At 34.2% G+C, this 18,194-nt stretch overlaps 2 protein-coding genes and 1 pseudogene across 9 annotated transcripts; 1 reads left to right on the forward strand and 2 right to left on the reverse strand.

The window, feature by feature from the left end:
- The first annotated feature begins 1,157 nt into the window (after positions 1 to 1,157).
- Positions 1,158 to 6,062, forward strand: LOC140836689 (uncharacterized). Of its 2 annotated transcripts, XM_073202384.1 has the most exons (8): positions 1,161 to 1,447; positions 2,409 to 2,556; positions 3,173 to 3,364; positions 3,806 to 3,934; positions 4,668 to 4,837; positions 5,152 to 5,282; positions 5,672 to 5,795; positions 5,890 to 6,062. In XM_073202384.1, the coding sequence occupies exons 1-7, from the start codon at positions 1,261 to 1,263 to the stop codon at positions 5,747 to 5,749; spliced, it is 1,035 nt and encodes a 344-aa protein (XP_073058485.1). In that variant the 5' UTR covers positions 1,161 to 1,260; the 3' UTR covers positions 5,750 to 5,795; positions 5,890 to 6,062. The 2 variants fall into 2 exon arrangements, with proteins under 2 accessions (XP_073058487.1, XP_073058485.1); XM_073202386.1 differs by lacking the exons at positions 5,672 to 5,795; positions 5,890 to 6,062 and having other exon boundaries at positions 1,158 to 1,447; positions 5,051 to 5,214.
- A 3,314-nt stretch (positions 6,063 to 9,376) lies between these two features.
- Positions 9,377 to 12,821, reverse strand: LOC140836690 (ADP-ribosylation factor GTPase-activating protein AGD12-like). 7 transcript variants are annotated; one of them, XM_073202392.1, is made up of 10 exons: positions 12,671 to 12,810; positions 12,483 to 12,556; positions 11,953 to 12,045; positions 11,708 to 11,789; positions 11,304 to 11,379; positions 11,006 to 11,169; positions 10,709 to 10,847; positions 10,482 to 10,598; positions 10,280 to 10,375; positions 9,377 to 9,736 (listed from the first exon to the last, which is right to left on the reverse strand). In XM_073202392.1, the coding sequence occupies exons 3-10, from the start codon at positions 11,990 to 11,992 to the stop codon at positions 9,455 to 9,457; spliced, it is 996 nt and encodes a 331-aa protein (XP_073058493.1). In that variant the 5' UTR covers positions 11,993 to 12,045; positions 12,483 to 12,556; positions 12,671 to 12,810; the 3' UTR covers positions 9,377 to 9,454. The 7 variants fall into 7 exon arrangements, with proteins under 7 accessions (XP_073058493.1, XP_073058492.1, XP_073058489.1 ...); XM_073202391.1 differs by having other exon boundaries at positions 12,431 to 12,556; XM_073202388.1 differs by having other exon boundaries at positions 12,134 to 12,556.
- Positions 12,822 to 14,278: 1,457 nt separating this feature from the next.
- On the reverse strand, positions 14,279 to 18,057 carry LOC140836002 (ferredoxin--NADP reductase, embryo isozyme, chloroplastic-like; annotated as a pseudogene).
- Positions 18,058 to 18,194: the final 137 nt, after the last annotated feature.

Raw genomic sequence — 18,194 nt, forward strand, 5'->3', positions numbered from 1 at the left:
TTGTAATAAGGGTAGTATTGAATTGGAGATGAACGTAGATTTGAAACCGCTTCTGCATAACTTTGTGGTTTGGAGTTGGATTCGGAGCAGAAACGAGCTCGCTTAACGAGCTTGTTTAACGAGCCGAACCCGAGCCAGGCTCTTTAAACAAGATAAACGAGCCATTGACGAGCCGAGCTCGAGTTTCATAACTTCCGAAGGAGCCGATCCCGAGCTTCAAACCAAAGGCTCGTAACGAGCCCGAGCCGAGAAAATAGTCTAACGAGCCGAGCTCGAGCCTGATACTGTTCGGCTCGGCTCGGCTCGGCTCGACTCGGCTCATTTACATTCCTATGGCGACGAGATGATGTTGAAATATTTTTTTTCAAATGAATAAAAAAAATTTATAAAATTGTACGTAATTGTAACAAATTAAAAATACAAGTAATTAAAATTTTATAAGTTAGACCAAATTAAAAAATACATGAAATAACAAGAAATTCACAAAATAAATATACAAACTAAATAAATTATTAATTGAATCTTTTACAAATAATTTGTTATCGCATCTTCATATAACACTGACGTTAAATGTCCCCGTGATTCGATTTTCTTGATTCATATTCATTCTTTCTGAGTGCTCTTTTGCTTGAGCAATCATCTCATCTTCTTTTCTTTTTTTTTTTCCTTCATGTATTGTATTGGACATTTCTATCACGTATATGTATTTAGATTCTTCTCCTCTCATAACAATTTCTTTCTTTTTAATGGTTTTGCTCATTTTTTGCACGTCGTCTCCTTCATCGATGGTGTTTTTATCGGAAAGTGTGAAGAAAGTAGACGAAAATGATTCACCATCAATATTCTTCAGTTTCTTGGTAGTATTCATCGAAACTCTTTGAATTTTTCGTCCAAAAACTAAAATCAATTTCATAGCATAATTTATAATAATAAAAAAAATCTCTATAAAATTACAACAAAATAAAAAATTCATCTTAATTTAATAATAAAAATCTATTTTAGTCTGAAATATATGAGATGTCGAACAAAATACTACTCTTTTAGAAATGCAAAATATAAATTATAACATCCTGCGATTTTTTGTCTGAAACTTTTAAACAAGGTTTTTAGAAATAAAACTATTTCATTGGTTACTAATTAATTTGGAATTACTTTATAGATAATGGACGGTTTGGTATTGATGGGGAGCAGACAAATAAAAAAGAGCAATTTTTCCAAATACCGAGCCCAGAGAGCGATATAGTGTTCGATTGTTCTTTCATGGGGTCCGAGTTTGATGATCGCCCCCGTGAAGAAGGGGTAATCTTGGGCGTGGATGGCGGCACCACTTCCACCGTCTGCGTTTGCCTGCCTTTTCTCCCCGCTTCCGATATCGGCCGTTTGCCCGATCCTTTCCCAATCCTGGGCCGTGCTGCTGGGGGTTGCTCCAATTACAACAGCGTTGGAGGTAATTGGGTTTATGATATCCTTTGGACATTCTTAACAGAGAAGATTCACTGTCCTATCGGTTTATCGACGATTGGTCTGCTCAGTCAGTTCCCCGTGTTTCTATTTTTATATAATCGTTCTTCTTTGTTGACATTTATCTTCCAATTTTTCATATGTCAAACAGCGAGGTTTACATTTACACCTGTTTTGCAGCCTTTGTGATAAAAATCCTTTTTTTTTTACATGCTAGACATCAAAATGTCGCAATTTGACTGTATTCGTTATACCTAAGTCATAACAATCATGGTTATCCGGCACGGTTGCGGAGGCTGTCGTTCCAGATCAATTCAGGGTCATCTCTTATCCTGCTGCGGTTTTTCTTGAAAAAATAAAAAAGTTGAGAAATGTGGAAAAAATTTATGGGAAAACTTTATATCTTCGTCATTCAAAAAAACTAGACAAGGTTTAAGAAATCTTGACACGGAAAAAAAAAGTTCCATGATGTGCGATACTGTCACGTGACGCCGAGAAATAGGCCTGATATGTTCATAAAATTTTCATTTTAGGCCATCGCGACGTAAAACCTGAAATTTTGACCTGGTACACACCATTGCAGTTCCGAAAATGCCTTTCTGGGCATTCCAGCAAAAACCATGCAGTAAACATAAAACGCAAAAATGAGAAAATGGTGGTGTTTGATGATGCCAGCATTCATTTTTTAATTTTTTTTAAAAATTTTATGGTACACGAAACAAATCGATCGAGCCAGGGCATAAAATCATCAGAACCTTTTACCATGAAGCCAGAAAAAGGTTATGTTAATCTATCATTTTTTTTATGAATATAAACAGTATTTGAAATTTATATTGTTTAGTTCTTTAATTACGGAAGAGGAAAGATGTCTGGTTTTTTTAATTGTTGAGTTATGTTCATGTATTGTTTAGTGAACTGTCTCATCTATTATGAATTGGGTTTTGTAGAAAATGCTGCCAGAGAAACACTTGAACAAGTAATAGCAGAAGCTCTAACCAGTGCAGGCACAAGCCATTCACTTGTACGTGCTGTTTGCTTGGGAATTTCTGGCGTGAACCATCCGTTGGATCAGGAAAGGATATTCAGTTGGATGAGGTACTGTACTGCTGTGTAGATTTTGGAATATTCAGTATATGAAGTGTAGTCGTCTTGCAAATATCTTTCATCTCATTTCCTTTGGCTGCTCAAACATTAATGTCCTGCATCTTTACATATCTAATGGTTCTAAATGTGGAGTTGAATACTGGTATATAAAAAAAGAAGATAGAGAAATTCTCATGACCATTTCAGATTCTAGATACTGAACTATATTTAATCAAATCAAGCGGTTTGAAAATCCAGAGACTAAAGGTTAAAAAATCAGCATGTCCCAAAAAATTGAACTTTTATCTAATATTTATCTCGTCAAAGAGTAAAAGGCAAAAAGACCATTTACCCAAAGTTTCAAAATCCAAATGGTGGCTAAATTTAATTGGTTGATCTATTTGGGAAATCTGGTGCTAGGAGCGAAATGGTTTTGAGTCAAAATGCCTCAGCAAGTCTATACTATTAAAGTGTTTCCCATACATCCTTCGCTTTGCACCTAAGGGAACATGCGGCTTGATAAGGATACGATTTTATAGTCCGAATAAGGTTATGTAATATGTATCATACAGCTTCTGATTTTGATATTTAGCCCGCAACCTTTAAAATTGCTCATCAATTGTTTCAGGCCTATATTCTCACCTAATGTAAAGATATACGTTCAGAATGATGCAGTAGCGGCCCTTGCAAGTGGGACGATGGGGAAACTTCATGGCTGTGTACTGATTGCTGGAACTGGATGCATTGCTTATGGGTTTACTGAGGATGGAAGAGATGCTCGTGCTGCTGGTGCAGGACCTGTATTAGGTGATTGGGGCAGGTAAAATCAACAATAATTAGTAACTGAAACTCTGAAATTAGATACGTGTCTCTTGGAGAAACATTGTGGTAGTTAAATGAACAAAGTACGCACCTTTATTATATTATACATCTATTAAATGAAGTATGTTTTAATATAATTCTCTCTTCTTCTAGGGTCAGAAAAGTTGAATTCATATGAATATGATTTTTCGGCATTCTTTTCCCCAATAAAGATATAATTTATAAGTTTTTTGTAGCTCACTTCCTTCCTGGTCAGTTTTCTGATTCTTAAATGTGTCTTTAAGAACTCAACGCTTGAGGTAAAAAAGATGTGCAGTATTTATATGCATGTTGTAGTTGTCAGAGCATAAAAAATTAATTGTGGAGTAAGAGTTTTATGATGTCCATGCACATTCATGTTGCGATTGTTGTTTTGATTGACCATTTTTTTTGTCTTCAGCGGTTATGGAATTGCAGCTAAGGGATTAACGGCGGTGGTGAAGGCTCATGATGGCCGTGGTCCAGCTACCATGCTTACAAATTATATTCTACAGTCACTTTGTCTTTCTTCTCCAGATGAAATAATTGGGTATCTCTCTGAATGAACTCTTGACTCATAAATATTTATTCATTTCAGTGCTGATGTATAATGAATAAATGGGTTAGGCATGTTTTTTGTGGTCATAATTAGTTTTGGCCAAGCTTGCATGGCCAGTAAATTGTTTCATGTATATTTTTTGAGTATTGATTGGCATGACAGATTTTGACCCACATTAAGTAATCTGCATCTCTGTAGACAACAAGTATATGGAGATAAGTACACTGCTAAATGATACAATGTACACATAACTCCTTTTTCGTTCATCAATTGCTGACAGCTTTTTAAGTTGTCGACGATGGGATCTCTTCTTGATTTTCTACGCTGAAAAATTATTCCATGAAACTATTCTCTTGAAAATGCTAACTCGTCAATCTCTTATCTGTCCCTGGCTACAGAAATTTTTAAGTGAAGTAACAACTATTTCGATTTAATAATGTTTTATATCCAGTTATCCATTCATTTTCTGTTGTCAAGACCATGATGATGATATTAATTAGCTTTGAGTTTGATGAAAGTTTAAATTGTTGGACAAGATATAGGATAGTCCAGAAAGGAATATTTTCTCATTGTTCTTTGGGAAAACAACAGAAGGAGCTGAAATTTGTTATTCAATCATGCACTGTCATTTAATTTCCACATTAATATTAATTCTTGTTCATTAGAATTGAAGTGGACCTATTGAAATTCTGCTAGTTTTATTTTCTTGCTTATTGGAATTTAGGTGGACCTATGCAGATTCATCATGGGCTCGAATTGCGGCACTTGTTCCTGTTGTGGTATCCTGTGCTGAAGCAGGTGATCAAGTTGCTGAGGAGATTTTGAGTTATGCTGTTCAAGAATTGGTTTTAAGTGTCAAAGCCGTGGTTCAACGACTACAATTGGCTGGTAAAGGTGTGTCTTCATTTGTCATTCCATTGTATAGTTTCTTAAGGAACTGATCGTTTATCGAGTCGAGTAAGAATGGATCACCCCACAGTCATAGACAGAAAAAGCTGTAGTTGCGGTAACTTGAAGTAACTGTCTTGTACACCCACTTAATTATCAAATACTAACAATCTTCTCACTTCTGGATTGAGTATTTTATTACTACATATGCAATTATAGGACTCCTGTTTCCTCAAACCACCCTCCGCGCAAGTTGCACGGACCTCACCCACTTTCATTCTCAAACATAAAGACCGAAGATGTAATTTTTTACCATGCAGATGGGAAGGGTTCTTTCCCTTTTGTCATTGTTGGTGGAGTACTTGAAGCTAAGAAGACATGGGATTTAGGGAGAGAAGTTACTAATTCTATTGTGGCGGCTTACCCTGGGGCTTGTCCTATAAGACCGAAGGTTAGCTATCTTCGTTCATGGCTAGTAATCCTGGAATGCTGTATGGTCTTGGTGCATTTACTTATACTCCCTTCGATTATTTTTTTTATAATTCTGAGCCCACTGTTCTTATCTTGCCAGAGTGCTATGTAAGTGCTTAGGTATCTTGGGTTGATGCGGATTATAGTATTTCTAGTAACATGCTACCGAGAATGCTTAATTTGGGTTATTTTATTTCCTTGGCAAATGGTTGCCAACTATACTTTTATCTGATTACGGGTGCATAGGCCATATAATTTATCGTGTTCAAATTTTCTAAAATAATTCCTCCATTTCATTTTCTTTGCATCCTTTGTCTTTTTGCTCAGTTCGAAAATGTTGTTAGTCGTATCCTTGTTTTGGTTCCTCAGGTGGAGCCTGCCGTTGGAGCTGCTTTATTTGCCTGGAACTCCGTCACAGTAGAAACTAACTCAACCGGCCACAGATGACATTGTATATAAATATGTCAAAGTGTACGATTTATCATCAGATAATGTAGGTATTGTCTGATACATTTAGTATTGTTTGGGAAATTTAGATGGGTCAAAATTCTTTTTTGAATTTCTGTTGTTACTGGACTAATTGTCAGAGTGGGAATGATTCAAGTTTCTGCTTGGAGATTGGAGGTGAAGTGACGCCTTCTGGTTTCTTGAAAATGTTGTTTAAGTACAGAGTGTGCATACAATTTGTGGCTTTTCTTTTATATGAATTGCTTGTAAAACATTCGGTTCAAAACCAAGCGAAGAAATGATGTATTCTCTATTCGCATATTCCTTTTCAATCAAATCTCTAGATTTTCATTACATGGAGAAGGTCAGATAGTGTGTCTAAATGCAAACATTTTAGCATCCAAGTTCTGTTCTTTTCCCCTTAAAATTCGATATCAACTGGTAACTTAAATTTGATAGCCAGCCGGTATCTTTCTGGTTGACAGTAATTGGATTTATTCTTTGGAGATATTCTGCGCCAACACATCCTGGGAGTTTTGAAGAATCTGCACTCCAAACGTTAGAGCTAGGCTAGGCGAGGGATTCTTAGATGTCAAGTTGTTTTATTCAGCTCCTCGTGATTTTTGCTTAAATGAGTCAGGATCCATGTCAAATTCTTGTCACCGCACTATTCTTTTCCTGGGTTAGTTTTAACCTCACAGTGGGAAATAGTAAAATGTAGATCCAACAGCCCATAGAGAGCCACATAGAATTCACGTGGACCACATAAAAACAATACATGTGGCACGTTGAATTTATATTGAAGCTCGTCTTTTTATTCCATCTGATAACATATTAAAATAAAATGGTAAAAACTAATAATATCCTTCAACAACGTATGTTAAGAATATCTGGTAAATTAATTGAACCAATAATATGCTCGTTAAAATAAAAAATAAAAAATAAAATAAAATAAAATAAAGGAACAAGTTCATGAAATAATGTCTCGAAATCTTTTTATTCCTTTTATTCTATTTTGGAAAATATACATTTCCGGACAAGATGGTCTGTTTTTTTTTCCCCCAGAAATGGTATACCAAAAAGTGCAGTAATTTTCCTGCTATCCCCTAAATACCATGCATGCAGTCACACGCAAGGAAATAAAACTTGTAACTTTACGAGGAAAGGTGAGCAAGAAAATTAAATTGAAGGACAATGAAAAGAGTACCTAATTATTAATATCACATGTAACATAAGTTGTATGGATACGGATACGGTTATCATATGGAATATGATACGTAAAATTTTGAAAATATAAGATATGGTACAGCTACGATACGATAATTATTAAAATATATATAAAATTATAAAGATATACGTATTTATATAAATATATTGTAGAAATATATATACATATTTATGTAAATATATAAAATGTACAACTTCAGAGTAGTGACTTACAAAGAAAAGGCCAAAACAACTCTATAGCATATCCTAGCCGTGTCCATGACGTATCCGACTGGTTAAACATATAAAAAATCAACATCGATTTATTGTATCCGACACGCATATCTATGTGTCGTATCCGTATCTATGTCCAATATTTTAGAAAAAAAAAATTAAGAATATCCGTGTTACATAGCATGCAACATCTTCACATCCAAATTCATGTTTTGTACAATGATGGCTAAGAAACAAGAAATTTAGTTATATTAATAGCTTTGTTGTAATCTGTCGAGACTCAAAAGTATGTACCAAAGAGAAGTGGCATTGATTGCCAGTGTGGCCTTCAAATTTAATGCATGCCGCATAATACACCTCTTGAAATCGAAAGTTCCCTCAACTCAATTGAATCCTTTTGGTCAATTACCATTCATAGTAGTTTAACGTGGGAGGTCTCTCTCTCTATATATATATAAACTAGCCTAGTCTGAACTACCTGCCTACTCATCGACTGTCATTAAATTTTTGAGTCTGGGTACATGCATGGAGTACTAAAGCTAAGTCCCACCACATGTGACCATTAGTCCAGCGGGCCGTAGATTGATTCCCTATGATACAAATTACACAAGTTACGTTTGATCGTAAAATTTGATTGGTTTTTTCGTTTTTCCCATAATGATTTAATTATATACTTGATCATATCAAGCTTATATTTCTTTTTCTGATTTCAGAAAAAATAAAAAGATGGTTGAATTATTTTAAGGATCATTTATGTTGACAGGTGGGAAAAAGAAACCTACGTGAGAAATCATCAAAACTGAAGAATATTCACCCAAACTTGGCAACCTGCAGATCAAAACTCCAAGCTCTAAGAGAGTAGCCATGATTCATGGCTACACCTCGGAGAGCAGTTGGCACTTTGAACTAAACGCAGTAACCATGGCGAAAGCTGGTTTTTTGTGCTCTGCCCTCGATTTACAAGGTCATGGCTTCTCAGAAGAACCATACGATCATATCCCAGATATTCACCCCTTGGTCGATGACTGCGTGCATAATTTTGACTCAGTTCATTATGTTAATCCAAATCTTCCATGCTAACTCTACGGTGAGTCTTTAGGTGGTACCATTGCCATACTCATATGCTTGAAGCAAAAAACATAATGGAAAGGCTTGATCCTGAGTGGTGCAATGTGTGAGGTTTCAAGGAAGTTTAGACCGGTGTGGCCGACAGAGAAGTTGCTACCTGTAGCTGGATATGTTGCTCCATCTCGTGATCAACAGCGCTCCTTTGAGTAAAGCTGACTAGGAAGATTGGAAGAGGAAACGGGCAGAGATTAGCCCAAATAGACTTTCCGGGAAGCCAACTGCAGCATCTGCACTGCAATTCATGAAAACCTGTGAAAATATAAAAAGAAGATGCCATTTATTGTAAGTGCCATTGCTGGTTATGCATGGTGGAGACGATATAATATATATGCGATCCTGAAGGGGCTAAATACCCGTATGAAACAGCAAGTAGAAAGGACAAAAATTCGAAGATCTTGGGGGGCTTGTGGCGTCAGTTGATTAACGAACCAAATGAATAGGTAGAAAATATTTTAACACTATATATGATGGCATGGATAGAAGTAAGAGCTGATTCAACAATAACCAAGTAGGGCTGAAAGTAGCATAATACTGAAGTTTCTTATTATTAACTTTGAAATGTGTTCCCTACATGCACAGAACGCTTCAAATTGATCCATATCACTCGAATTTTAATTCATATATTACTAGTAAACCATTGGTTTCATGGATCAAGAATGAACTCGTCTTTTGAGTGAGATCGTTTACGAGTAGTTCGGTCAAAATTGAACTTGAGCACGATCGGAAACTCAAGCTCAAATCCAGGTCGAGCGGCCACTTAGAGTTGAGCTAGGCGCTCCAACTCGAGGTTCACTAAAGCTGGTTGAGCTCAAATTCGTGTTACTTTCAAATACTTGAATCAAGCTCAGGCTTGAAAATCATTAGTTGACCCACCTAAAGCTCGAGTTTAAATATTACCTTCTTCTTTCTCGTCAAGCTCAAGTATTTTTCAAATCCGATGCATCCCTAGTCTTAATTTGGGTTCGTCTCAAGTTTAAAGGAAGATTTGTCCGGATGGTACAGTGCAAAAATAAACACTCAGATGAGAAGAAAAAAAAAGTAACAGAAAAGAAAACATAATTTTCCCAATCAAAACTTCATAAAATTTATCTTCAGTAACTGGACTGTTGAAAAAGATTAAAATAGTATTATATACATCTATTGGTCAAGAGAAATCCACTCAAGTTCAAGTTCTAATTCTCCAGATTCTACATTTTGTAGCTTGAGGGAAATAGCCTGCTTCACTTTACCATCAACAATATTGACAGTGCTGTCTTCTAGCAAAGCATTGTCGTGTGATTTCAGCCATTTTCCAATTTGCATGTTTCCAAACATTCCAGCATCTCCAAATGCAGTTGCAGAAGTTATCATTGGCTGAATATCTATCTCTGCTTCCCCCATAATATCATCCGCAGAAAACGTATCATGATCGTAAACTTGCTGTTAAATTTATGGAAGAAAAACAATTAGCACCATAATTGTAGAAGGCTCAATCATGTACTATAAATGGGTTGGCAACACGGGAAAAATCTCTAAATTACATGTATAATCATTTTGAAAGTGTGACTGTTAAGAGCGCAACAATTGCCTGCTGTTGCTCTGTGTGACCATCAAGCTGGTACAACAATCAAAACATGGCACTTGGATTTCAATTTGAAAGATTTAAGTTGTACCACTACAATCAACCATAGCTTCTAGTACAACTATAAATACTCAATCCTACAATGGGTAGCACACCCAAGCTCCCGTGGGTTAATTCCCATAAAATACAAATTTGTGCTGTGTGGTATATCGATTCAAATGTAGTTCATGGATTGCTCTATGTTTTAAAAGAAATAAAGTATACAATAGTCACCAACTATAGCTATTGCTACATTGGGAGTTGCTCAGTCATACCGTAAGTTTTGTCCCTCTTCAATATGCTTAATTGGCCTCTCAATGAAGTTTTGGATTTTATAGACTTAATAAAAAATAAGGGATTACCAGCTTGATGGAACCATAATCTTGTGGAACAGAAAGCATGAGTTCCTCATTCCAGATAGGATTCAAATTGCTTTTAATCACAGTTGTTTGTGCTTTCTGAGAACAAAGGAAGCAGCATGCAAGGTGTAAGAAACTCATAAACATATGGAATTGAACTGACTGAAAATTGAATGTTTTTGAGAAATTGAAATGATATATTAACCTGCTGCCCAAGAGTCAAGACAACATATGGATCACTTGAAAGCATATCTCGGACAGCTAAATTTGTTCCTTTAAGCACAAAAATCTTCAACATTCCAATAAATTCCACCATGCCTTCCTGTGGATCAGATTTGAAATAATCTTTAAATAAGTTCATGAGAACTCCAAAGCCCTGGTGAATAATAATATATCACCTCCTTACGAACCAATATAGTCGATCTAACATACCGATTTTTGTGACGAAGCTGAAGTTCGAAAACTATCCATGATCTTCCTGGATAAACTTGCTTGCAAAGAATGCTTTTTGGAAGCAGCTGATGTTATACGCAGGCTTGGTTTCAGAAATTCTTGAAGCTCGTACTTGGACCTACAACATACAAGTTAAGAATTGTAAAGCAGTGGTTAGCCACGGATTAATTTTTAGTCTTACAGGTGGATAAAGTGACATGTTCTGCAAACAATAGAAGAAACAACCACCGGTCTTCATCTCAATGAAAAGGTACAACAATTACCATTTAAACCCACCTGATAAATCTTGAACGCACTTCATGGGTAGAGTCAGGTCCAGGTTTCGACACTCCTTCAGGAATATAAGCCTCGTAAATAGAATTTGCCGACGCATTTCCACCAACCTCGATCATAGCATCGATTTCGTCATCAGACCATTCATCTAATGTCACGGACAAAACCTGTAGGATAGAAATTTACGAGGTAAAAACAAAAGGAATCAAAGACATTAAGAAAAACATAAACTAAATGGGAGACACTTCAGAGATTAGGGTAAGGAGCTTGTAACGGAGTGTGAAATTCCTGAAGCAATCACCTTAGAAATATGAGTACCAAGGCCTCTGTGGACTCCACAACACTTCAAGCATATAAACACTCCAATATTTGCTGACCTGAAGGAGGGAAAGAACAATTGATAGACCATAGCCCGGAACAAATGAATTCTCTTTGAAAGTCTTAGATATCTTCGTCTCCAATCCATCATCAATCTTTTAAAAGCCTCAACTCTCCTTTCTAACAGACCTTTTTAATTATTTTCTGTTTAAAACAAGCTATCACAACAAATACAGGGAAGAAGACCACCAAATCTGGTGTCTCTGATCACTGGTAAAGGGCAAAGGCAAGCATCTTGAATCCCTAAGGCCACATCTATGGGGAGGCCAATAACTGTATCTTTCTTAAGAAATCAACATCAGTAATTTCGAAGTGTTAGGAACTTACGCCCATTTTGGGTCTGGAGCACCACAATCTGCACATTTGCGGTTATCACGTTGACTCAGAAGATCTTTCAATCTTCGTTTACCTGTACAAATTCCAGTAACCAGAGTAACATGGATAAACTGAAGTCTGCGAAAAAAACAACGGTGATGGAACTTTCGTTTCCTCTTTTTCCCTTTTCCTCTCTTTTTTACAGACTCAAGCTATTAATATTTTCTTCGGAATTGTAACGAGGCACAGAACCATACCTGAAGATGGTCGTCCCAAGGAAGATGGATGGCTGTTCATAGCTTTCTTGCAACAATACTATTTGTCAATTCAAGTAATATCTGAAAAAGAACCTGCACATAAATAGCACTGAAGATGGAGATTTAATCCAATTTGCCAGTCCTAACATTTACAAAGTAGAGACAAGCAGTATATACGTACAAAATGATAACAATCCATCATTTCCTAATCTGCAGACCGAATTCCAAAATAAATGAGAAATTAGCAGGACACAAAAAAAACGTGAATCCATGGTAGCAAGATGAAAAAACGTCCTTGAAATGGCAACAAACAATCCATTAAACAAAACAAACATTGTAAACGTGATCCATGAAACAGAACCCATTAATTCGACGAGTAGATTCCAGAAACAAAATTAAAACCTCGGCTCCACAACACAAACCCATCGCAAGAAACTGGAAATTTATGACACGAATGAAATCAAAAGGAAAAATCAACCGATCTTGAGATAGGCCCAGATAATGTTGCGGAATAAAGATTGAATCTTTACTCATGAAAGCGTTCATTAAGCAGATATATTCCATATCTTCGCTTTTGATCTCGTACAAATCGAAACGAACAGCTCTATAAACAAAGCGTGATAAAGAATTGACAATGATTCGTACCATTTATTCCTTGGCAAAACATATAATTTAAAAGGAAAAAAAAAAGATCCAAAAAAGGATTCGGAATCCTTACCTTTTATATGCGTCACAACAATTGCTTAAACTCTGTTGGAATCCTTGGAAAGAAAAGGAGAGAGGATGATAACTAAAACAGGTTTATGGTTGGTGAAAACTGGAACAATGGTGGCCGTTTTTATTGTCATTATTATCACAGCTTTTTTATCTTTCGGCCATGTATTTATTGATTTAACAGCGGCTTTCTATTTTCTCGCTCCCTCTTTTTTATAAACAAAATTCACTATTTCTTTTTTTCGAAAAATTACAATTTGTGAAAAATAAATTTTTCCTTCTGACATGATTATACTTTTAACTCAATTGTTGATAACTCAAGAAAACTTAGTTATTATTATGTTACATCTTACCTATAATATTTTAACATAAAAACTCTTATAAAATTGTTTCATAAATCAATTTTGTGTGATGAATTTTCTACTCAATCAGACTCATGAAAAATAATATTATTATGTAAAAATTGTTATTTTTCACTCAATGCAGGGACACAATCAACTGTCTCACAAAATATTTAATTACTCTAATGCAAAATATATATTTTTTGGAGTAATTTATGATATAATTCAACACACAGTTTTCGAAATAAAATCAAACATATATATAATATTTTATTTCTCAACAATATTTATTCAACACCGTTTCACAAAATTAGCACAAAAAAAAAAAGCCGTTATTAATAATGTATTTAAGAATTTTATAATTTATAGGAGGAGTATTAATAAATTGTTACAAGTTGACGATACAAGAAAATTAGTGCATACCAGTTGAACAATGTTAAAAATTAAAGATTTTAAGTTCTTTAGAATAATATTATTTACAGGTTATTATATCGAGTGATATATAGTTAACGAGTTGGAGCAGAATGAAAATGGGATGAAAATGTAATCTCATCAAATAAAATATAATGTTGACCAATTTCAGAACACACATTGTTTCAAGCACCCAATTAATCGGAGAGTTGACATTTAGTTCAATGGAAAAGTGGTGGGATCGCTCAAGCATTGATATTTTCGGTTTATTCCTTCCTACCCCTGCAGGGCACATCCAAAGACCAGAATTTTTTCTGGCCCAATTTTTATTTTTTTTAAAAAAAATTTTCCCCATGAAATAGAATCCCAGCCATTAATCTTGAGTGTGGGCACTGCCCCCACACCCAGGATCGAACTTACCGATATTTTCAAATAAGTTCTAAATCATGGCTTTCTTTTTCAAAAACAAAAGTAAATCTCTGATTTGATGTGAATAAATAATTATATATATTTGTTACAAATAATATTTGACTTAAATTCTAGAAATGATTGAAATTATACGTCGGTATGCTATCTTTCATAAATATGAATTTATTGTCTATGTATCATATCATTCGTTATTTCATCTCACGGATCAAATATTTCTTGAACGTCATGAAAAATACAATTTTCGATTAATGAAAATACACATGCAGTGTCTCCCAATATGGAATGATCCTCGAAATGGTCGTGGCCTCCCAACGCGGAATGGTCCATAACGCTTTAGCAATTCTGAAAGTTGCCACATTAAATTTTGCAGATAAACATCCCAAGCAATCCTCTATTGCATGAAATAACCAAAACATACGAAACAACAGATGTAAAAAAAACCTCAGATTTATCTTCAGAAGTTACCAAAAGAGATTATTTAGCATATTTTCTGGTGCATATTGATAAATTCTTTTCATCGAGAAATGGACAGGTGAATATAGAAAAACCAGCAAAGTTTGCTCCACCCGACCAAAAAAATTCTTAGACAACTTACAAGAAGAAAAAAGAAAAAGTAACCCGCGCAACTTCAAAAGGAAGGGTCAAGCCAAAGTAACTCAATTCTCAGTAGACTTCAACATGCCATTGTTTGTTCTTTTTCAGTTTTGATAGCTTCTCATCCCAGCTTTCTCCTCTTTTTTCCTTGACCTTTTTCAGCGTGTCTTGAATCCCAGGCATCATCCCTTTAAGCCCAGAGAAGTAAACTTGTGCCCCATTATCCAATAGTTTGAAAACTTCATCACTGTACTCTTCGATTTTATCCTAGACGTACATCTTGCCTCCAATCCTAGTCTTTTGTTCTCGGCTAAGGGCACGGTCGTATCTGAAATTGCCAGGGTGTTCTTGGAGATACTTGGTGAATTCGGCATCGTAAAGAGGCTATCACTATTAGCCACCCCAAGGAAAATCCACGGCTAGGCCATTAAACTTGAATGTGGGAACGTTCTCCATGAACATTCGTCGAAGATAGTCTCTATAAGGGGCCGCCCCAGTGCCAGTGGCAATTATTATATGCGTTGCATTTGGATCATCTTCAGGAAGAATCATTACCTTGCCAGAAGGACCTATGAATAATTAGCAAGTTAAGACAAAGGACTGAAAACTAAAAATCAACTGAAATATATATATATATATATATATATATATATATATATATATATATATATATAATCTAACATACATATAAATATACCACTTCACTTGTGAATTTTCTTATATGTCCTAATTCATTTAAGTTGGCCAATTAAATTCTTAGGTTATCTTAAGGGTTTCTTTGTAATTCATTGGTCATCTTAAATGAATTCTAACATACATATAAATATACCACTTCACTTGTGAATTTTCTTATATGTCCTTATTCATTTAAGTTGGCCAATTAAATTCTTAGGTTATCTTAAGGGTTTCTTTGTAATTCATTGGCCATCTTAAATGAATTCTAACATTAATACACATTCCTCTTTAATTGTGAATTTTCTTATATGTCCTTGTTCATTTAAGTTGCCAATTAAATTATTAGGTTATCTAAGGTTTTTTTTTTTTTTGTAATTCATTGTCCATTTTAAATGAATTTGGACATTAATACACATTCCTCTTTATTTCTCAAATTTTATGTCAAAAAAATTATTTTTTTACATTTCCTTGTTCATTTAAGTTAGCAAATTAAATTAATATGTCTTTTTAAGTGTTTTTTTGTGATTCATTGCACATCTTTGATAGAACATTCACATTCTTCTTTATTTTCTAAATTTTATGTAAAAAAAATTATTTATTTACATTTCTGAATCAATTTTTGTTATTCATCTTAAATATATTTAGACATTAATACACCTTTTTTTTTCCTCTAAATTTTAAACTAAATTTATTATATAATCTTTTAAAAAAATTTAATCAATATAATCCTTATAATAAATATGAATTATATCGATAGTTTATTATCATTTGTTATATATTACAATTTTACATATAAATTTTTTTAACTGAGTATTACTTATTATTTTATTTATATATGTTTTTTATTATATATATTTATTTGAGTGGTATTATGTTAAAATTTTATTTTTCTTAAATTATTAATCACCAATATTAATTTATAAATGATTGATTCTGATATAAAATTAATTATCTATAATATGTATTCTAAAAAAAACATAGAAATTAAATAAAATCCGCAATGTGTTAAAAGTTAGCAAAAGCAAAAGTGATATTTACCTTAATAACAAGTTTAATGATTTTATTTTAATATTATTATGATAATTTAGTAAATTAAGAGAAATTTATTTGATGTTTGTCTATGTGTACTCTATTTAAGTAAATTTTTAGTTTTGATTTTGGTAAAATTCACTATTCTGTTAATTTTTTTTATTTTTATTTATTTTTTTCATTTTGAATGATATTTGAATGAAAAATATTTTTGCTGATTTATCATTTAAGAGAGCTGTATTATGTCGCGGATTGAAAAATGTCATATAAATAAGTGAATATATATGATTTATTGTCATGATGTATTTTTATGTATTGTGTTTCGATATATTTAGATTGATAAATACTTATAAACATGATGTTATTCAAACGACTTTAAATATTATCTAATTCTCGTTGTTATATTTTTCATTATTAGTCACCTACGTGCATCGTACGTGTACATTACTAGTGTATATATATATATGAAAACTAAAAATCAACTGAAATATATATATATATATATATATATATATATATATATATATATATATATATATATATATATATATATTATATTTATATTACATTAAAGATATGGATGCACGACTCATTCCATGAGTAGGATTGACTAAAATAAGTTCAGAACAAAACATACAACTCCCCGATGAGATGACAAATGAAGACATCTAGAAGATTCAAATAGACAACCAACAACTATTTTCATATGTAAATTATCTCCCAAATGATCTCGCAGCATGCTAATTCAGTTATTTACAACAGTTGGTGATACTATGTATATATTTTCCTTTTTCAAATTAAATAGCAACCTAAATAGCCTTCGTTTTTTCCTTCTTTGAGGAGTGGTTGTTTAGGGAATAAGAAAGCAAAAAGAAGAAAAAGAAAAGTTCATTTCACAGTGACAACATTATTACTGTAAATAAAATGTCATGCAAAATGTAAGATATTCATGGACTAAAAACACTGATAGCAATATCTAGACTTAGTATCACATAAACGGTAAAGTAGACCCTACCCCTGCGGGCAGTGCTCGCAGGGTAGATCTAACGGCTCAGAAAAATCTGAGCCAATTTTTTTTTTTTTTTTTTATACATGATGGTGGGCCCGGATCACTCATGTGGAGTGATCCGGGCCGTTCCCTTCCTGTGCAGGCAGTGCCTGCACGGGCAGGGTGAAATAATCCCACATAAACCATACAAATTTAAGGCTTACCTGTGATTAAAACCTTGTCCCCAGGCTTTGAATCGCATAAAAAGTTGCTGCATACTCCTTTTTTTGAAGGGACATTTTTTACAGTCTCAGGGTCATAATAGACAGCTCGTCGAACACACAAACTTGCTGTCTTGATGCGGCATGATTCATCCTTTCTTTTCCAACAAACTAGTTTTACTTTTAAAAATGAAATAAATATACCAATATTTTACTTTTATATGGTGGCAATATAAATAAGATTAGTTAAATAAAAAATGATTATTTCAACTAATCTGGTATAGCAAAAACCAATATAATGCTTGCTCAACTGAACGATTCAAAGATTTAGTTCAGTGGTGATACTGTGGTCTATTCTTTCTGGCAGAAGCAAAAATGATTTAAAGAACATACGGGAGGTATACATACATAACTCCATAACTCTGTCCTTCCCAGTAAGTAGGGAACATTGCCACCATGGTCAATCACAACGTGACAAGTCTCTCCAGGAGCTTTGGGGCCAACAAGCCTTTCAACGGAGACAATAGTTGCTGCATATATGGACCCTTAAGTTCTTGTACAAGCTAGTGAAGTGGCGGTTCTTTGGCATCTTCTAAACTTAGAGGTGAAATTACCACCTTGGGTTTGCTAGCTTGTTGAACTGACATGCGAACAACAAATTGAGACCTCGATTTCGGTCCTGAGTTTGCATATTTAAAGTCCAGAAATAGCAAGGCTAGATTAATCAGAATAGCAATGACGAAGTAGGTCGGTCTTGTCCTGCAACGTACCGCCACCCGCCATTTGGCCGGACGAAGTAGGTCGGTCTTGTCATTTGATCGGACCGATAAATTGTCAAAA

The sequence above is a fragment of the Primulina eburnea genome, chromosome 7 (assembly GCF_022965805.1).
Source record: "Primulina eburnea isolate SZY01 chromosome 7, ASM2296580v1, whole genome shotgun sequence".
Lineage (NCBI taxonomy): Eukaryota > Viridiplantae > Streptophyta > Magnoliopsida > Lamiales > Gesneriaceae > Primulina > Primulina eburnea.